Consider the following 21,638-nt stretch of genomic DNA (forward strand, 5'->3'; position numbering starts at 1 on the left):
CGATACCTACTTAACATCTGTATGGTTTCACTTGATTTTTCCAAAAGTACTGAAAATAAATAAAATGTATGTAGTATTTTTGAAAAGGTAATCGAACGATCTTTAAAATGAGGTATCACTCAACCCCCCTTTCCATTAAAGATTTTGGGGGTTATGTCCGCCCCCGCTATAGGGTTGATCTAATTTAGTTGAAAACTGGTCTACAAAATGTCCCCTCACAAATAAATTTGACGTGATTTTGTATATTTTTAGATTTTCTATAGGGACCAAATTATAGGGGGTGGCAACTTTTCAAATTGATACTCTATATGGCTATCCAAAGTACATATACAAAATATAATGTGCAACATCTTCACGTCTGGTCCCCCCCTAAAAGTTTTTATATGGGCGCCCGTGGCTACAGACCGTAACGAATGGTTAGGTTTGATGAGGGAGGCTAGGACTCGAATTGGGTTGTAGAACCATAAAATGGATGGATGGATTGCTTTTCCTTAAAGTCATAATATATGGTAGCTACTTGGTTTTTATTTCCATTATATTGGAGATAATGATACTAAAGTAAAACGTATTGCATTTTGCCACGGGGTATTAATTCCTGTATTAAAAACCTATGGTTACTAAAGTGTTTATAGATTGCTATTATTCTAGGAATTTCTTTTCAAGAAGATCTGATGCCGTTAACAAATATTGGACTTAAACCCCGACATCTATATTTTGCCCCGAGTTTAGTTGGTACAATTGCTTATGAAAATATGCTTATTTACAATAAACTGCCTGGTCCTGTAATCTTTAAACTTGTGGCGCCTGTAAAAAGGTAAGTTTGTAAGCTTTTTACTGAATGATTTTAAAAAAATCCACGAGAAAAATAAACTTCCTGTAGCTGGCTGTATACCATAAATGAAAAGAATACGAGATCCTTTGTAAATGGTAAACGGTAGATTTAAAATTCCCTAAATAAGAGTTACAATCAATCGAAGAAGGTTTTCGGATTAAAAAATCCATCATCAGTGTTACTAAAAGTCAAAAAATAGTATGTCAAAACGGCAAACAGGTGTATGTTTTCAAAAAACTTTTGATAGTGTGTAAAAAATATATTTTATATCAGCTAAGTACTTTCAACACATAACGTGCCATCATCAGAGCTTCCTAAAAGGACATATTTAAGATAAGATTTTTTTTCATATAAAAAATGAGTGAAAAACTTACGTCCTCTTAAAATACCTTCATAGAAGAGCAATTGCCTAACAACACAACAAAAAACATGAATACTGGGCAAAAGCCACAGATATAGGGTAATAACCCTTTACAGTGAATAGAATCACATCTAAATTCTTTTATTAATTTATAAAGACAACATGGCTGAGTCAGACCATTTTGAGCCCACGTGAACAGCAGATCAGCTGAGGAAGACTGTCATTTATTAAAATGGTAAAGAAGGAACTACAATCTTATGCGACCTCTATATTCATAAATATTAATTAAAAAATTGAAAATGACTAAAATAGTATGCCTGAGTCACCAAAATATTTTTGGTAAAAACCCTTTAAATGTTGAAAATTTTTGTGATATACTACATATTTTTAATAATGTTTAGTGATGTTGCAAATATTCCTGAATATTACCCAGGGCAACACAGGACCCTTCCCACGTTAAATGGCCAACCAACTCTAATATGTGAGGTTTCAATCCTTAAATTCCAACCACGTGGAAGAATCCTGTGTTGCCTTGGGTAATATCCAGGAATATTTGCAACATCACTAAATATTTTTTGCCCAAAACATCTTGGTGGCTCAGGTATTTTGGCTTTTAGTAACACTGTTGATGGATTTTTTAATCCGAAAACATATTTTTAAACATACCTTTTACAAAGGATCTCGTATTAAATGATTTTAAATTCTAAAAGTGAGCAAATATATTAAAATGTTTAAACAATTAACACTGTAAAGATAATTGAAATACTATGCTTTAATAAAATTAAAAAAAGAAAAACCATAAACAATAAAATAAATCACTGAAAATGCTATTATATTTCGTACAGTTATTTTTAATTTATTACAGTATTTTAATACTTCATTCATTTAGTTTTTATTTTAAATTTATTTAACTTTTTTACACTAACACTATGATACTAAATCATAATTAATTTATATAGGGTGAATCATGAGGAACTGTACATACTCCTACATCGTATGCAGGCCTCTATGGGGAATAACAAATGACCATTGAAAAGTGTCCCATTGTTTAATAATATACAGGGCGAGTTGTTAATTTTTACAGAAATTTGTATTCGTCATAATTTTGGAACAGTCGATCTTGAAGATCGATGTGTCTCTTATTTTGGTAAATCGTTACACTATTACCACCCAATCAACTGATTTATTCAAACTAGACAAAAAATCAGGTCTGGCTTTAAAAAATTACTTAGTTTTGGTCTTAGAAAAAAGTTTCACCCTGTATACGGTTTTTGAAAACTCTAATAAGAATTTTACAAATTAGACAAATAGGTAATTAAAATGGCATGTTTATTTTTTTCCCCACACCATTACTTAATTTTTTATAAAAAAATCAAATTTGACTATGAATAAAAAGTTTGGTGAAGTGAACCATAGACTTAAAAAAATACCTTTTATTACAAAAATTATTTTTTTTTACAAAAATTTTTGATTTATAAGTAATAATACTACCACTGCTCGTGCAGGACGTTTTAAATAATACAAACTTTTTAGCCAATTCCCAGAATTTTAAAAGGAACAGATTGTTTTGAATAATATTAAAACATCTTCCTGTATAACATTTGTTTGTCAAAAAGGAGATAAACAAATAAACCTAAATTAATCAAAAACAAAAAGAAATATTTTCCCGTCGTTTTTTGCATCACTATTATCTCACCATGTATTAATACTATGTACACCTGGTTCCAAAAAAAACTGATACGACTCTTGAAGCGTATTTTGTAGAAAATTGAGCAGTGTATTTTGAAGGATAAATACTTAATATTTACATACTGTCAATGTCACTGCCAAATCTTAAAATTTGTCAGATAGCTTATTCTGTTCCACGGTTATTAGACTTTATTATTAATCTTTATTATTAATACTTTCTCCGCAACTGAGAGTATCTTATCAACTGGGTTTTTTTTTAAACAATAGATGATAAAATAAAAATATTGACAGTTCAAAAATGTGAACATTACTGCATTGTGTGTGGCCTAAGTTTGGGCTGAAAACTGAAATGTATTACATTTTTACAAAATTTTGGAATATGTTTAATTACGTAGACCAATTTTAACAGTTGTTTTCAATACAGATTTCAATCCTCTACAAATAGTTTCTAATGTCTTTTGATGTCAAATAATTAGGGAAGCTGGAATTTAACAGTTTAGAATTTTACATTGAGTTAATGCAAAATTGTGACGCATGTCAAAATTCTCAATGTATTTTAATTGTATTCATTTTCTTCGAATCCTGAGAAAACTAATAAATATTTTTGAAAAATTTAAACTCAGAATGAAAGACTACATTATTACCGAGGGCTGAAAGTCCCTGAAAACTTCTATAATATTTATTTTAATAAGTTACAGGGCTGAATTGAATATTAATTTGTTTTGTTGTATAATCCACGTTTACAATAATTATGTGATCTATTTGATGTAAAAACTATCAGTTAGATAGTTAATATAAAAGTTTAGATAGATTTAAAATAATATAAACATTTAGACCTTAATAATTAGTACAATTTATGAATTAACGTAATATGTAATCAGTTGTTTGTTGTTTGTTTATTTTATTATTTGTATGTCATAATAAATATAATGTCAGATCAATCAAATACACTGCTCAACATGATCAAATCTTACCAAGAGTCGTATCAGTTTTTTTAGGAACCGGCTGTACATATGTGTATAAAAATTATTATTTCATTCATAGTAGTCCAGAAAGCCACTGCGCATCCGCTAGGAAAAATATTCTAATACGGATTTTTTGCACAATCTTACTCAAAAAGGACCCCTTTTAACAAATTTGCATGTTGCCAGGACCAAAAGTTGGTCAACAATTTGTTGTTCAACCAACCACATATTTTTTTTTGTTTTTCTCCTAAAATTATTTTTTTGCATGGAACAATTTTTTTTAGGTTTTTTGGATTATTCCAAATAGAAAAGGTCTTCAATGACTTTTCTCTAAAGTTAATAGTTTTTGACATATAAGCGATTAAAAATTGAAAAATTGCCAAATCGGCCATTTTTAACCCTCAAAAACTATGTGAAAAACTGAAAATTTGAATGTTGCCAAGGTAAGTAGATATTCTTTAAACATCGATTGATGAAATGCCGAAGAGTTTTTTGCAATACAATATTCAAAACTCCTCTGTTTTTTATTTGCGAATCAGGCGTGCGCGACACTATTTTCCACCGTTGCATGTGTATACAGTATGGTGCAAATGAAACAAATAAATTAGTTATTTCGTAAACCCGCGACTTTAAGGAAAAATCCCGAAACAGGTCGATTTTTATTTTTAAGTTATGATATTGTGGCATATATGGTATACTAGTGACGTCATCCATCTGGGCGTGATGACGTAATCGATGATTTTTTTAAATGAGAATAGGCGTCGTGTGCTAGCTCATTTGAAAGGTTCTTCAATTCTATATTAAGAAATATAAACATTTACATAATTATTTATACAGGGTGTCCAATAATTTAATTTTTTTTTTCAATTTGTCAAATAATTTAATTTAATAAAAATTTTTTGGACACCATGTATAAGTAATTATGTAAATGTTTATATTATTGAATAGAGAATTGAAAAACCTTTCAAATGAGCTGTCACATGACCCCTATTCTCATTTAAAAAAATCTTCGACTACGTCATCACGTCCAGATGGATGACGTCACTAGTATACCATATATGCCGCAATATCATAATTTAAAAATAAAAATCGACCTGTTTCGCGATTTAGAGTCGCCGGTTTACTAAATAACTAATTTATTTCTTTCATTTGTACCATACTGTATAAACATGCAACGGTGGAAAATAGTGTCGCGCACGCCTGATTAGCAATTAAAAAACAAAGGAGTTTTGAATATTGTATTGCAAAAAACTCTTCGGCATTTCATCAATCGATGATTAAAGAATATCTACTTACCTTGGCAACATTCAAATTTTCAGTTTTTCACATAGTTTTTGAGGGTTAAAAATGGCCGATTTGGCAATTTTTCAATTTTTGATCCTGGCAACATGCAAATTTGTTAAAAGGGGTCCTTTTTGAGTAAGATTGTGCAAAAAATCCGAATTAGAATATTTTTCCTAGTGGATGCGCAGTGGCTTTCTGGACTATAGGAGATTCTGACCAATAGCAAAAATAAATGCAAATTAAGGTGATAATTTTTGATAATATCCCGTCGTCAAGTATATTACGTCGGATGCCCTTCGTTGCTACAAAAAAATACATTCAGTGACGTTAATGACAATTAATGTTTTAAAAGTTATGAAAGTGATGACTTTCAACCGTAAAATATTTTATAACAACTGTGTGTTTAACAGTACTAATTTGTACTTACATAAATAAATTACAATAAGATTTTGGTTTTGAACAGTTTTATTCATAAAATAATCGCAACAAATTGCACTCGATCTCTAAAATTAATATAGAATTTTAGAGCTCTTGTGCAATTACTACTGATAATTTGACATTTTCGTTGTTTGAGTACATAATTTGACTTTTCGTTCGCCATGGATATTATTTATTTGTGTTTCTTACACTGTGTACTTTTTTGCATTATCATATTTTACAAAATAGTTTGTCGAATCTATTTGCCAATGTAGCCGCCGGAGCTATGTACTTTATGCAGGATGGGGCATCACCACATTTCTCAGTTGCTGTTCGTCAATATCTTCATGTAACTTATGGAAATAGGTGGATATGACGCGAAGGGCCTCATGCATGACCACCTAGATCACCTTATTTTAGCCCTGTCGACTATTCCCTATGGGGTCGATTAAAAGAAATGGTTTATCGAGAAAATATCAATACGCGACAAGAACTAAGTAATTGATAAAATTATTGATTCTTGTAACATTATTAGAAATCATCCCTTATCTCTCAGGAGGTCTATTAGACAGTTGATGGTCCGACAAAGATGGATTTCATTTCGAAAATCTGCTATAAATCTCAAAAAAACTTGTTTTATTTGTTTCTTAAGTTCTTTTATGTATCTATATATACAATAATTGTTGTACACACATATATATTGTTAAATTTACTTACACATACAAATATAAATCCGTTTATGTTCAATGTTCTACATAATATGTATTTTCTTTTCGTTAATTTAAAAAATAAATTTACTGTATTTTGCCTTTTGAAATTAAACTCTGAGAATTCAATAAAACGACACTACCTATGAATCACTAAACAAATACTATACAGGGTGATGTTTTAGTATTATTCAAAACAACCTCTTCCTTATCAAATTCCGGAAATTACCTAAAAGGGTTTTATTATTTACAACGTATAGCACAAGCTGTGGAAGTATTTGGAAGTATATAAATATGTATAAATTAAATATTTGTTCAAAAAGAAAATAGATTTTGCAAAAAAAATTATTTTTTTTTAAATGCATGGTTCACTTTACTTTTAATTCATACTCAAGTTTGATTTTTTATAAAAAATTAAGTACCTAATCGTGTGGGGAAAAAATAAATACGCCATTTTAATTGCCTATTTATCTAATTTGTAAAATTATTATTAGAGTTTTCAAAAACCGTATACAGGGTGAAATTCTTTTTATGACCAAAAAGAACTAATTTTTTAAAGCCGGACCTGATTTTTTGTCTAGTTTGAATAAATCAGTTGATTAGGTGGTAATAGTGTAACAATTGACCAAAACAAGAGACACATCGATCTTACCGTTCAAAATTTATGACGAATACAAATTTCTGTAAAAATTAACAACTCGCCCTGTATATTAATAAACAATGGGAGCAGACACTTTTTAATGGTCATTTCTTATTAGTCCAAGTAATGAAGCTTAAAATATTACAAAACCTCGCAGTTTTTACAGAATGAATCGATTTGCTTGAAAATTTTAGAATAAGTAGTGGATAGTCCAAGGATCAAAATCTATATGATGCCCAAAAGCGCTTTTACTATGGGGGTGGTTGCCACCCCATCTGGGGGGTGGAAATTTTTTATTTTATTTTGACCACAAAAGTTGGGAAAAACATTCATTCTAAGCAAAAAACGTTGTATACATTTTTTTGATAAAATTAATAATTTTCGATTTATTCGCTATCGAATATGTTAGTTTTATATCGAAAAAATCAATGTTTTTAATCAGTTTTCTGCTAATAACTCAAAAAGTTTTCGTTTAATCAAAACATCTTCGCTTAACAAAAATGTAGCTTTTGAAAAAATAAACAAAACCATTTTTTTAATTTTCTTTAAAACCAATAGCAATCGAGCTATACTTTATTATATGTTAGCTCTTCTTCGTCAAATGCTAAATATTGTAGTTTTAAAGTCAAATGACGGGAAAGCTATGCATTTTTCGAAGATAACTTGTTCAAACTAATTTAAAGTATCTAAAAATATCTATCTCCAGAAATAAAAAAAGTCTCTAGCTCAAAAAATTAATGGCTCATAATGAAAAGAATGTCAGTCCCTATTTTTTCAGTGAAAAAGTGATTGGAAGCAACCCCCTAATTACCACCCTAATAAAAATTAGTCATTAACCTTGTTTTATCTTCTTTGTTTGTGTATTATTAATGGGTTCTAGAGGTTTGACTGGCTTAGAATGATTAGTTTTTAAAAAAATTGCGTTAAAAGCGAATAACGAATTTTTGGAGTTTGGTAAAAAATTCTATTTTCTTCAGAATAGAAAGGTTACCATCAGATATACGAAAAAATGTTTAAATATAAAATTGTAGTTTATTTAATTCTCCAGAAATTACTTTGCATAAATTTTTTCTACGGCAGAAATTAAGTGAGATATTAACAATTAAACCTTGTAATAACATGCAAAAACCACCTCTACCAACCCTTTCAAAGTCCCAAATTTTTGTGAATGAGGATTTTAAAAGGATTTAATATTAATAGCTTTATAGATCTTGTAAAAACCCGTAAAATTCTTTTTTACCAAACTTTTTAAGGCAAAAAATAAAAAAGTTACGGTTAAAAAATCAATATATTTTTTTTGAAGAAAAAAAAGGAGAAATCCAATTGGAAGCATAATATTGTAGGTTATCGGTATTTTTAGTCATTGGCCTTATTCATTCTTCTTTATTTATGTATTGTTAATATACTCTAGAAGTTTGACTGGCTTAGAATGATTGGTTTTAAAAAAACTGGAGTTAAAAGCGAATAAAGAATTTTTGTAGTTTGGTAAAAAATGCCATTTTCTTCATAATAGAAAGATTAGCATCAGATATACGAAAAAATGTTTAAATTTGAAATTTTAGGTTATTTAATTCCCAAGAACTTGGTTTGAAACAAATTTTTTTATGGCATAAATTGAGTGAATAGTAAATGAGTATATATCGAAAAACATTGATTTTTTAGATATAAAGCTAACATTTTCGAAAGCAAATAAATCGAAAAATATTAATTTTATCAAAGAAACATATATAACATTTTTTGCTTAGAATGAATGTTTTTATCAACTTTTGCGGTCAAAATATAATAAAAGATTCCACCCCGAGATGGGGTGGCAACCACCCCCATGGTAAAAGTGCCTTTCGGCATTATATAGATTTTGATCCTTGGACTATCCACTACTTATTCTCAAATTTTCAAGCAAATCGATCCATTCTGTAAAAATTGCGAGGTGAAAAGCTTCGCTTCCTGGATTATATTCCCCATATGGGTATTCATACGAGGTAGAAGTATGTACAGTTCCTCATGACTCACCCTGTATAATATACATTTATTTATGATTTACAATACGCGATAAACCGACTAACGAGTTCATATTCAGTTTGACTCTTACAATCAAAATTTCTCTATTTATATTCTCCGGTTCTGCTTTCTCGAAATATCCAGAATACTCTACAGTGTCTACAGAAATCCTGTCGACACGGCATTATTCGAATGGGCCCCAAGCGTATCGAGAATGGTTGGTCTGAAGACAGGTATATGCGTTTACTGTAACACCTACTTTCAGTCCACTCTGTATATAGGAGATCAGTTGTCAACTAGATCACTACTGTAAATTTTAATAGGTAAGATATTTCGGCAGCCTGATCTGATAATCTACGTATAAAATATAATTTTATTTCAGAAATCAAGTTATAACCGAATGAAACTCTAAAACTCGTTTAGACCTAACATTTAGGTCCATACGATAATGTAAAAAGAAGAAGAAAACAAGTTATGTCAGTTTTGATAGTTCACACTAACCAATATTTCAAATATTAAACATGTACAGTGAACTTCTCCAACATTACACTGAATTTGAAGATACAGAAACTCTAGAGCGCTCCCGAGCAGTCTGGTTGGAAGATGAAGAAACAAGATGGGAACAATTAAAAAACTTCATTGACGAATTCGTTATTTCACAGGAGTATGAAGACTATCTGGAACAGAAAAGAAACATTATTAAAAAGGATGCGGAAACTCAGTATGATCCTAAGGATTATGTTCAGATTCCGAAAAAGCAGATTAAAAAGGTACCAAAATATCCTTTAACAATGGAAGCCAGAAAAATGGCTGCGTTTATCACAATGTTTGAATGTTATCTCGCAGATAAAAGAAACGATGAAATATTACAACGCCAAAGGGAAGGAATTAATGTGATAAGGTTAGTCAATTAGTGTATTGCTTATTATTTTAAATTTTCTTTATAATAATCGGACATCACATTCAGAATTTTTGTTCGACCTCTTCAACGCTTGAACCTTGGGCTATGATGCCCAAGCCGTCTACGTACAAGAAGTTTCTAGTAAAAGTTGGCGTTGGTTGATCATTGGTGTTTGTTTAGGTCATTGGTGCTAGTACGCTTCTTTGAGTCAAGCCGTTTGTTTGGGCTCACCAGCGAGATATTTCCTCTCCAAACTCAAGTAGAATCGTCTATTTTGCTGTAGTGTAGTTCTTACAGTGGGGCCCTTTTTCCTTAGCCTTAGCTGAAGGAAAAAGAGCCTCAGGACGAAGAAGAAGATCCTGGTTTGCTAACCTGAGAGCATGGTATAGAAAGACCTCAACGTAACTATTCCGTATAGCAACCAACAAGGTCATCATAGCCAGAATAATCGCCAACGTTCGGAACTGACAGACATCCTAAGAAGAAGAGTAGTCCTTAAGAATGGCGTAGACTTTCTGCAGCAGGTTTCTGTGGTTGACGAGAACTAGACCTGTTATCTTTTTTTCTTCAAACCCGTTCTCGATGTGTTTGGTCAGAGATAGAACTTAACTGGTGCAGTTCCTCCCAGGTATATAACCAGCTTGTCGTGGTATGATTTTTGAGTCAACCGATTTCTCTATACAGTGAAGGTTTTTCATACAGCTTACATAGATATGTGGTACAGAAGCTATAGAAGGTGGTAAATCTTTGGCGTTTCTGGATTTTACCTAGGTTTTAGTGTAGGTACATATTTTACTTTCCTATACAATTTTTGGTATTTGGAATGACGTTCGGTAGTTATTGAGCAAGCATAGGATCCAGATTTTTGCCACTGTGCCAAAATGTTTAATTTTCTCCATGCATATTATCATCGACACTTGTAGATTCACTTTTGAGTGAATTAAGTTATTTCAGTTCTTTTATGGTAAAAGTACCTACTTTTTTTCAGATGTTGGCGAGCAGTTGATACCTGCTTTTTACGGTGTTATGATTGCCGTTAAGAAGTAGTTGGTGGACTATCTGCTTGGGAATAACGTTCGAAGGTGCTTTGCTCCCCTTTGGGTAACCATTTAGTTTTCTTATTAGGTTCCAAGCAATTTTGCTGTTTTGAGACATGTCCATACGCTCGAGGGATTTTATCCATTTGTTCGGTCGAGCTTCGCTCAGTACTGTCATAAGAGCGTTGTCATAGTACATTGTTTCCTCGAGAAGGTGTCTTTTTTAATAGTCTTTCAACATATTTAATGTACTTTTGAAGACATCTGATATACCTAGTATGAATTGTTTACTGCAGCATCTTGGTATGTGCTGCTGAGACGCCCTCTGCAAGACTTGTACAAAGGTTAGATAGTTTTCAGGTGTTAAATATCAAATATTTATAATTCATATCCGATATTGAACAGTATAAATGTATCACCCCGTATATGACATCAGCCAATTTGTTATTATATTTAAACATGTGCGGGTTATTTCATTTGTTTAATTGTTTCAATTCATAAACAATATTTTGGCAATGGACATTAATTTAGCTGACTAAGTAAAAACCTTCGTTCTTTTTGTCGTGTGGGCTATGACCCAATTCATGTTGTCATTTGCCAAGTGCTATTGGTGTTTCAATAACAGCCGATCATCCTTCACTGAGCCCGAAGATTATACATCAGGTGTTAAATCTAGGGCTTCGAGGTCGGTTTCCAGGTTGTCAAAGTTTCTCAAAGTTTTCAGGCATTTGTAGTTTGAGTGGTTTGCTAGGTAGTTTACAGATGGATGATAAGGTGAAGGCCCCGCTCTAGATAGTTAGTAGTTCAGTGTCGTCGGTAGTTCTCTATTGTTGACGTTTCGATAACGAGTCGCTTGCCTTCAATGTTGGGCCTGCATTGAATGAAAACTCAATCATCTCTGTGTATTTATTGCAGGCATATTGTGAGTCCGACACAGGAGATTACGTCTTCTTTATATTTTGTAATGCCCTCGATCAGACTGGCAATTGTCAGTTTTGGCTCTTTTCAGAAAGTTCTGAATAGGCTCTTCTTTGAATAGGCTCTGAAAAGAGTTTGTGTTGTGTTCCGGTGATGAAAGGATTGGCCACTGGCCTGTAGGGACAGTGTTTCTAGGGAGCGCCAGCATACTCTATGTACCCCAGAAGATAAGTATAGAGTACAAAAATGCACGCATGGAGGCTCATTCCTTGCTCAAATATAATTAACACATTCCATCTAACCTCTTGCATTGATATGTTTCCTAAAGATTTTGATTACGTTTTAATTCTTATAATATAAACAATAATATAAGTATGAATATTAACATTATTATATTTGAAATTGTTAGGTCAAAAATAGAAGAGATTAGAAAGCAAACAGCTTGCTCCGTAAAACAAATTACAACTCAAATCAATCAGGAAATTGACCATGAAACTGAAGAGTTCTATGCGATTTTTAACTTTGATCTCAAGCAAATAAAGCCAAAGTACAAAACAAAAATCAAAGAAGCTGTAATTTCCTGTTCGAAATTCCCACGTTACAGGAATTACAATAGAAGAGAAAATATACCACAAATTGCTAAAGCCATTTTAGAAAAACTAAGAAAATCACGAAAATCAAGTGATAATAAAATTAACCCTACAGCTGAATGGAATAAAACAAAAATGAGTAATTCCGAAGTAATACTTGATCAAAAAGAAATTGAGAAAACATTTGATAAGAAAAGAAGTAAAGTATCAGCAGAAGAAATTGTTTTACCTACAGGTATGTTCTTATTCATAAATATACTGAGTATCTAGTAGAAAATAAATCGAAATATTTATAAACGATTGTAATTTTTTTCTACTTCTTTTCCTCGATTTATTCTTCTTCTTCTTGACTAGCATTACACCTCGGGATGAGTCTTCGCCGCATCCACTATATAGCCCTCCCTCTTTTACGATCTTGCGCTTCTATTTTCCATTGTTGTACCCCAATTCTAGATAAATCGGCTTCAATAGCATCCTTCTTTTTCTAGGACTCCCTACTGATTTTCTAACATGGGGTCTCTTAAAAACACTGTCTTTAATACCCTGTCTTCCTGTGATCTTACCACATGAACTGCCCAGCTTATCCGGTTAGCTTTTATTGGTTTTCCAACGTAAGACATTTTTAGATCTCTAATTAATCTAATGAATGATTCTTCTTTTTCTGGTGCCTATCCGTTACGAATGCTGGCCATCATTCTGACAATGATAATCTGATTAGTTGCTGCCTTGAAAATCCCTGTAGTGGATGTCGCAAACCAGGTCCTCAAGTTCCTGAGCCAAGATATTCTTCTTCTTTCGACGCTTTTTTTACCATTCACTTTTCCCTGCAAAATGCAACAGGTTGTTTCATTTCTTGTGCTGTGGCCGAAGTATTCTATTTTTTTTTCTTTTCACCGTGCACAATATTTCCTTCTCTTTGTTAAGTTTTTGAAATATTTTGGCATTTGATATTTTGTCTATCCATGATATCTTAAGAATTCTTCTATATGTCCACATTTCAAACACTTCCAGTCTCTTCGTCGTTGCTTCCATTAGAGTCCAAGACTCTACTCCATATAATAAGATGGATAATATATATTATAACATCGGATGAGTCTGAGTTTCAGTTCTATATTCAAATTGTGTGATTTGAACAGCTTGGACATTTGGATGAACGCTGCCCTTGCTTTTTCTATTCTAGTTTTTATTTCTTGGGAGTGGTCCCACTGCTCATTTAATGTAGTATCAAGGTACGTGTATTTTGGCTCAGATTCTACTACTTTTTGGTTGATGGTAAACTGTACCCTCTCAATTCGTTCTTTGGTGATTATCATGACTTTAGTTTTAGAAGTGTTAATTTTTAGTCCGTATTTGCTACTAACATCTGCTACTTTGTTCATTAAAAGTTGTAACCCTTGTGCAGTGTTGGCAAAGATAACGGTATCATCGGCATATCTAAAATAGTTTGATAGTCCGCCGTTTAACAAGATTCCTGCTTCCATGTGTTCTAGGGCTCTTGGAGCCCTATAATATAATACTACACACACCGGCAAAATTAGCCGAACACCTTAAAAATGGGACATGTTTGATGTCTCTAATTTCCTAAACCACTGGTTCGATTTGAGTGATTCTTTTAGTATGTTACAGCCTTATTATTTAAGAATATCATAGTAATAATATTGTTGCTAGATAAGTAAATATCATTTTATACCGGGTGTACCAATCATACTGTGTTTTTTCTTAAAGTTTGGAACACCCTGTGGAATATTCTAGCATATGTAAAATATTAAAATTAATACTGGATTGTCGACTGAGGCTTTCTTAACATTTTTCTTTTTGATTCATTTACTTGTGTGAGATATTAAAAAAGTTATGTGCGTTAACAACTATCCATGTTTTTCATCAATAAATCCTCATAGTAGGGGAGGAAAGTATACTAAATTTGCAGTTACTCGAGCGTTATGGAGACCTATTAGATTGTGAAGAGTATGTGCTAAAATCAGAAAAAGGTTAAGTTAAGTTTTCCATAAAGTGGAGGACTTTTCATTTTTTAATTTAATTTTCCATTTGAAACAATCATTTTTCTCCGACTATAGCGCTATCTATCCATAATTCGAAAAAATGTGTCGAATAAAAGTTGCTTATTTTTACGTAAAGAATCCAAATCTGCAATAAAAATTGGGGGCTCCTATTTAAGATTTTAAATTAAATCCCCCACCCCACATCCGCGGGGGCTCGTAACACCCCACGGAGAGGGGTGGGGGGTAAATTAAAAATTTTAAATACGAACCCTGCGATATTTCGCGAAATGAACATCAGATCGTAGAACTGCAAAATACACCTATTCAATATTTTTCAAAAATCTACCGAATGGCACACCTCAATACCCCCCACGGAGGTAGGGTTAAAATCTTAAATAGGAGCCCACGATTTTTATTGCAGATTTGGATCCTTGACGTAAAAATAAGCAACTTTTATTCGCAACATTTTTTCCAATTATGGATAGATGTCGCTATAATCGGAAAAAACGATTGGTGGAAATGGAAAATTAAATTAAAAAATGGAGAGTCCCACACTTTATAGAAAATCTACCTTAACTTTTTTTGGTTTTAGGACCTACTCTTACACAATCCAATAGGTCCCCATAACGCTCAAGTAACTGCAAATTTAGCATACTTTCCTCCCCTACTATGATTTATTGATAAAAATCATGGCTAGTTGTTAAAACACATAACTTTTTTATTTTCCAACATAAGCAAATGAATCAAAAAAGAAAATGTTAAGAAAGCCTAGTATGATTGTAACACCCGGTATAAAACGACATTTACCTGTCTTGCAAAAATATTATTATACCGATATTCTTAACTAATAAGGCTATAACAAACTAAAAGAATCACTCAAATCGGACAACAGGTTTATGAAATTCGAGCCATCAAACATGTCTCATTTTTAAGGTGTTCGGCTAATTTTGCCGGTGTGTGTATAATAATTTATTTATTTAATTTTAGATCCGGTAAACAACCTAAAGGAAAACGACGCACTTGGACAAAGCATTACTGACCTTGTAGAACAATTTACAGCTTTAGACGACTTAATGGAAAATGCACATATCAAAAAGTCCCCTCCTAAAATTAACTATCCTAATGACAATTTTTTTGTATGTTATCCAAAACGACTTATATTTAACAGCTATGAAAAGGGCAAAACTTACAGAAAAACTGTCACCATACGTAACTGTAGTTTTCATCCAAGAAAATTCAGATTCATGCAACTAACCACTCCAAACGAATCTGACAAAGATTTATTTGAAATCCAGCCTCTATTTATTACAAGGGTTCATACTGGAAATACAGCAACGATTAGTATTAAATTTATGCCTGATAGAAACGAAGAAATAGTCGCCCGATTATTGTTTCTTTCGTACGATGAAAAATCCCAACAGTGTCAAAAGTTTTCCCTACGTGTGATATGTACCCTTCAGAAGCCTGACGTTAAAATTAACACTAGTGTTATACATTTTGGTAAAGTTCCAATATGGAAGACGAAAAGAACAAGCAAAACACTTAGGATCAGTAACGATGGTGCTAAACCATGCCACATTTTTATTAGAAAACTTATCGATCCGCTTCATTTGTCAGATGAAGTTAGTATTGAATTTCCCACCAGCTCAGATATTAGAGAGTTTAACAATTTGGACGACATGCGTGGTGTTGTACAAAGTATTACCAGAGAAATGGTTGAGAATGTTTTTAATAATTTTGAATTTGAGACGAAATATTTCCAGTTGGGCCCATTTCAAAATAAGGTGAGTAGAATCAGGTGGTAAGATTTTAATTCCATAGTTTTTAATTGTTCGTGACTTCAATATTATTCGTCAGCCCTGGAGAATAGGATAGCAATATCAACTCTGGGTAAAGCAACCATCAAAGCAAGAGCAGGTGGAGGCTTTTCACAAGGAGGAGTTCTGTCACCTCTACTTCGGGCAACCTTGGAAGATGATTTTCTCAAAAATCTTACCACAAAAGACTTTTATTGTCTAGGATACATTGACGATATAAGATGATATAGGATCAAAGAAATAAGATGAAAGTCAAAAAAGATGGAAAACTTACGGAACATGTAGATAGAGGCATGGGAATAAGATTCACTAAGCCCTATGCTATTTAATATAATCATGGATGAAGTCAAAAAGAACGGCAATAAAGGATGAGGAGACAGAATGTGGAAGAATGAAATTACAATTCTCTAGATGTCGCTAGGTTGCGTCTCAAAAGGTGGAATCATTGTATCGCGATGGTTTCCCTTAAATAGGCAGATTGTTTATATTCCTTTCAGAGTTGTTACTGCATAGCTTCACTGAGGAGGCATGAGGATGCTGAAATAGATATATGGAGATGGTGGTCCAACTCTGAATCGAATATAAACAAAAACTGCCTTTATCTTTTACAATTCTCTATTACGCAGACGATGAAATATTGCATCAGCATTAAACAAGTAATGGAAATAAAATACCTATGGATTACATTGTCCAGCTATGGAGACACTAAAAAGAAGTAAGGGATCAAGTACAAAGAGCAAATAGATTATAGCAGGATGCCTTAATGGCACCATATGGCGTAACCGACACATTAACTGAAATGAAATTAAAAATCTATAAGGCTAGTATAAGATCAATAATGACGTATGCATCAGAAACAAGACAAGCCACCGCCAAAACACAGGGAATGCTGGAATCATCAGCAATGAGGATACTCAGAAGAATCACAGGAAGCAATCTGAGAGGCCGAGTAAGGAGTGACAAGATCAGAAGAAAATGTAATGTACAGGGTATAAACGAGTCTATACTAAATAGAAAAAACCACGAAGTGGTAGAAGAAATATAGGCCGATTACGTAAGAGAAGGAGTAACAATTTTCTTTACAATATTACATTAAGCTGGTTGTTGCCAATTAACAAGCAAACTTGCTTATATAAAAGATACATAAAATAATCAAACCTAGAGCAAACAAAAAGTACTTTGACAGTTTATTAAAAGAAGAATTTGACAGAAAACCAGATGAGCCAACTGAGACAGTAACATCAACGGTCACCAAAATAATAAATGAGGAACAAAAACTAGAACAGTGGAGACAAGCTCTTAAAGAAAAGTAGAGTATTTGGAATGTCGTTTGGATCAATGAAGGGAAAGTAAGTGCTGTATTGTGTGATAGATAGATTCCTAGATAGATAGGATAAATTGTATAAAACTACCAAAAAACCAGATAGGATGTGCAGCTGGTTCCTAAAAAAACCGATACGACTCTTAGTAAGATTTGATCATTTTGAGCAGTGTATTTGATTGGTCTGACATATTATATTTATTATGACCATTGTATAACTAGACCATTGTGTAAATAAACAATGTTATGACAGACAAATAACAAAATAAACAAACAAACAACTGATTACATTATGTTATATGAATGTTAATTCATAAACTGTAATAATTATTAAGGTCTAAATTTGGATATTATTTTGAATTCTTGCAGTTTTCACATTTTTAAAACGATTCTCTTCTAATCTCTTCAAAAGCGTGCGATCTTCATGAGCGGTAGATATTTTTGGTCTTCCAGAACCTTGCTTTCTTTCGAGAGTTTCTTGTTCTCTTCATCTTTTACTAATATTAAATTGTTGTTCCTGTTGTTCTGTTTACGTTAAAATGGGTTTTTTACGGCAGATAGTGACCAACCATCTTCTAATTTCGTTACAATTCTTGCTTTTAGTTCTTTGCTAGCATGTGGAGCCAGTTTTTTGAGGTTGAAAAGAATACGTTATCTGACAAATTTTAAGATTTGGCAGTGAAAGTGACAGTATGTAGATAATAAGTTAATAAGTATTTATCCTCCAAAATACACTGCTCAATTTTCTACAAAATACGCTTTAAGAGTCGTATCAGTTTTTTAGGAAGCAGCTGTATCTACGGAAATGAATGTTTGGTACTTACTGGATGCTAAGATGGATGAGTGGAGTGGCAAGAAAGGATAAAATTAAGAAGTAGTGTATTAGGACAAGTCTAGGGGTGGTACCAATTGTTGCTAAAATGAAAGAGCATAGGTTAAGATGATTCGGACATGTTTAACGTCAAACGTTAATATCTGGAGGAGGCGCTAAGTAGTACATAGAGATAAAGGTACATAGGCATAAACACTCATACCAATAAGTATGGTCTAAAACTGAACATCAAAAAAACTAAATTCATGATTGTAATTAAGAAGCTATACATCAATGTGAATTTAACCATAAATAATCAACCAGTTGAAAGAGTTACGTCCTACAAATATTTAGGGGTTTGCTTCACTGATACTAATGACCAGACAAGAGAAATCAAGAGGCGAATAGAGATAGCGAGACAATCCTTTGTCAAAATGAAAAAGTTCCTATGCAGCCGGGACATAAATATAAACTTAAGAACAAGAATGTTAAGGTACTATGTTTTCTCCGTTCTGCTGTACGGCATGGAAGCTTGGACATTGAAAAAGATAAACATCAAAAACATTGAGGCATTCGAGATGTGGTGTTACAGGAGAATGTGGAAAATACCATGGACAGAAAGAGTAACAAATTAAGATGTTTGCTGAAGATGGGGAAGGAATGCGAAGTCACAAAAACCATACAAACGAAAAAACTGGAATATCTAGGCCACATATTGAGAGGAGAAAAGTACTCTTTGCTAAGACTCATAATCCAAGGAAAAATCTCGGGAAAAAGAAATGTGGGACGTAGGAGGATTTCCTGGTTGCGAAATTTAAGGGAGTGGTATGGGTGCAGTTCAATACAGTTGTTCAGAGCTGCAGCCAATAAAGTTAAGATTGCTGTGATGGTAGCCAACCTCCGATAGGAGACGGTACTGCAAGAAGAAGAAGGGATAAAGGGGATTTATATTAATGTGACCCAAGACAGAAACTTATGGAGAAATATAATTAGGAAATCCGACTTATCCTAGGGACAAAGACAAAGAAAATGGTGATGATGATGAATTGAAGTAAAACCATTTAAGTTTATTATATATAATATATTACCGTTTTCCACATATTTTCATGGTACTTTATGTTTTAGATCATCAAAATTAATATGAAAAACATTGGCTTTCCAGGAAACTACATCGAAAAACATATAGTAGAAGTTGATGGTTCCAATGAGTATACATACAACGAATTTTACGAAATTATAATCGATGCTGATGTCACTGGACATTTTATTAATGTAGTACCAGAGATCTTGGACTTTGGATCATGTTTTATAAACTCTGTATATCAATTAAACATGGAGATTAAAAACAACTCCACCTCTACCCACGCAGTCGCAGTAAAAGTCCCTTATTCAATAAAAGAATACATAAAGCCAGATACTGCATATCTTTACCTACCTCCTCGAGGTTCAAGATCAGTACGGATCAGATTTTTTGCTAGAAAAGGCATAATGGAATCTATCTATTTTGACAAAGATTTATTGTTACTAGAAGTTCCACTGGAAGTTCATATTATGACTAAAAACTACAGTGATATATTTCCTGTAGCAGTTACTATTTTTGCTGTACTTACGTGTCCAAACTTATTAAATATTCGCCCACTGGAGGACACTAGCACTGCTATAGCTTCTTCAAAATGTTTATACATAGATCTTGGTCAGTGCTCTATATACGAAACTGTAGTTACAGATCTGGTTATAGAAAATAATACAAACATAAAACAGATTTACGGATTTACAGATTTACCTTCTTGCTTAACTTTTGAGCCTAATTATGGATTTCTACAATTAGATCCAGGTTGCCAAGAACAAGTAAGGATGTTACTGCATCCTGATTACAAAGATTTTTGTAAAAACTTTACTAAAACAAAAGATGTAGATTCTTCTGTTGAATACACCGTAAATCTTAAATCAATGTACACTATTAAAACGAAAGATATATTTTTAACTACCAAGAAATTACTTTCTCCCATACAAGAGGTACTAGTCGAAATGTTTAAACCTACAAACAAACAACTACTGGAAGATATATCGAACTGTATGGAGTCAGTTAGAAAAGTATATTTCAAATCTACCAATTCTATAGATATTGATTTACACAAACTTTTAATAGATACCGAAGAGCAACATAATACTAGCGAAAATGAGGACACAGAAGAAGAAAATAGTGATACGACAATAAATGATAAAGACAAAGATATAAATAACGAATTTATTAGTGAGCAAGAGAATCCAGAAAATGAAAATAATACGGTTCTTGCAAGTGATAATGTTACACAAATAAAAATTAAATTTACTATACTAAAACCCTTGATTGACTTTTCCTATCAATTCATTCAGCTTCCTGATGCACCTTGTGGTTCCTACTCCTTCACTTCGATAGAAATTAAAGCTTTGGATATAAAATTACAAGAAGAATTTAAATACTTAAAGACTAGAAAAGGGTTAAATTTTGAAGCGTGGTTTAAAATTACCGGAGACAACCAAGAGATAAGAGTCGAACCCTCATGTGGTATTCTAAAGAGCGGTCAATCGAGAAAAATCTTCTTCATTGCGACACCTGTTATCCCAGAACATATCGTTAAAGAAACCGCTAGAGCTATAAAGTATTCTGAAATATACGAGCTGAAAAAACGGGAATACGAACGTGCCAAGCACAAGAAAAACGACAGAAGAGGTAAAAAAGAGAAGAAAGGAAAAAATAAAAAAAATCTGGCACAGAAGGCGGAAAAAAAAGTTAAGAAAAAAGGAGCAAAAAATGACAGAAAAAATAATATAGGTAAACATATTTAATATTATTTATTATTTTTCTTTTAAATAAATTTAGAAAAGAATCGGTTAGTTTGTTAAAAAAAACCTTTTTCTATTCTCATACTATAATATAAGTAGGTATCAATAATTATGATTTCACTACCTGTATCATAATGAACTTCATTATGATACAGATTTTCATTACGATACAGATTTTTAACAAATAGAATCGCGATATGGCATTCGCGATGAAGGTGGCACACGCGCAGTGACCAATGGCGAGTCAAATACATACGCTTTGACATTTCTCAATATGTAAACAAACTGACAAACTACTTAATTTGTTTGCGTTACAAAATTAATAAATTTGGAATATATTTTTTGTTGTGAATCATCCTAGAAAAATCGTGTATACAACTTACATTTAATTATCATTATGAAGCTCGTACTCTATACGAAACTCGCCGCTAGGCGGCTCGTTTCGTATCCCTCATACTCGCTTCATAATGACCATCATTATGAAGCTCGTTGCATAATATACTATTAAAATGAGCCATGATAAA

At 32.5% G+C, this 21,638-nt stretch overlaps 1 protein-coding gene across 1 annotated transcript in view; it reads left to right on the forward strand.

The window, feature by feature from the left end:
• The window catches only part of LOC114333651 (uncharacterized), a 106,807-nt gene that overhangs the window by 14,028 nt on the left and 71,141 nt on the right, over positions 1 to 21,638 (forward strand). The window contains exon 6 of the mRNA XM_028283584.2: positions 649 to 814. Within this exon, the coding sequence (XP_028139385.2) occupies positions 649 to 814 (166 nt within the window). The remainder of the gene's footprint in view (positions 1 to 648; positions 815 to 21,638) is intronic.

The sequence above is a fragment of the Diabrotica virgifera genome, chromosome 2 (assembly GCF_917563875.1).
Source record: "Diabrotica virgifera virgifera chromosome 2, PGI_DIABVI_V3a".
Lineage (NCBI taxonomy): Eukaryota > Metazoa > Arthropoda > Insecta > Coleoptera > Chrysomelidae > Diabrotica > Diabrotica virgifera.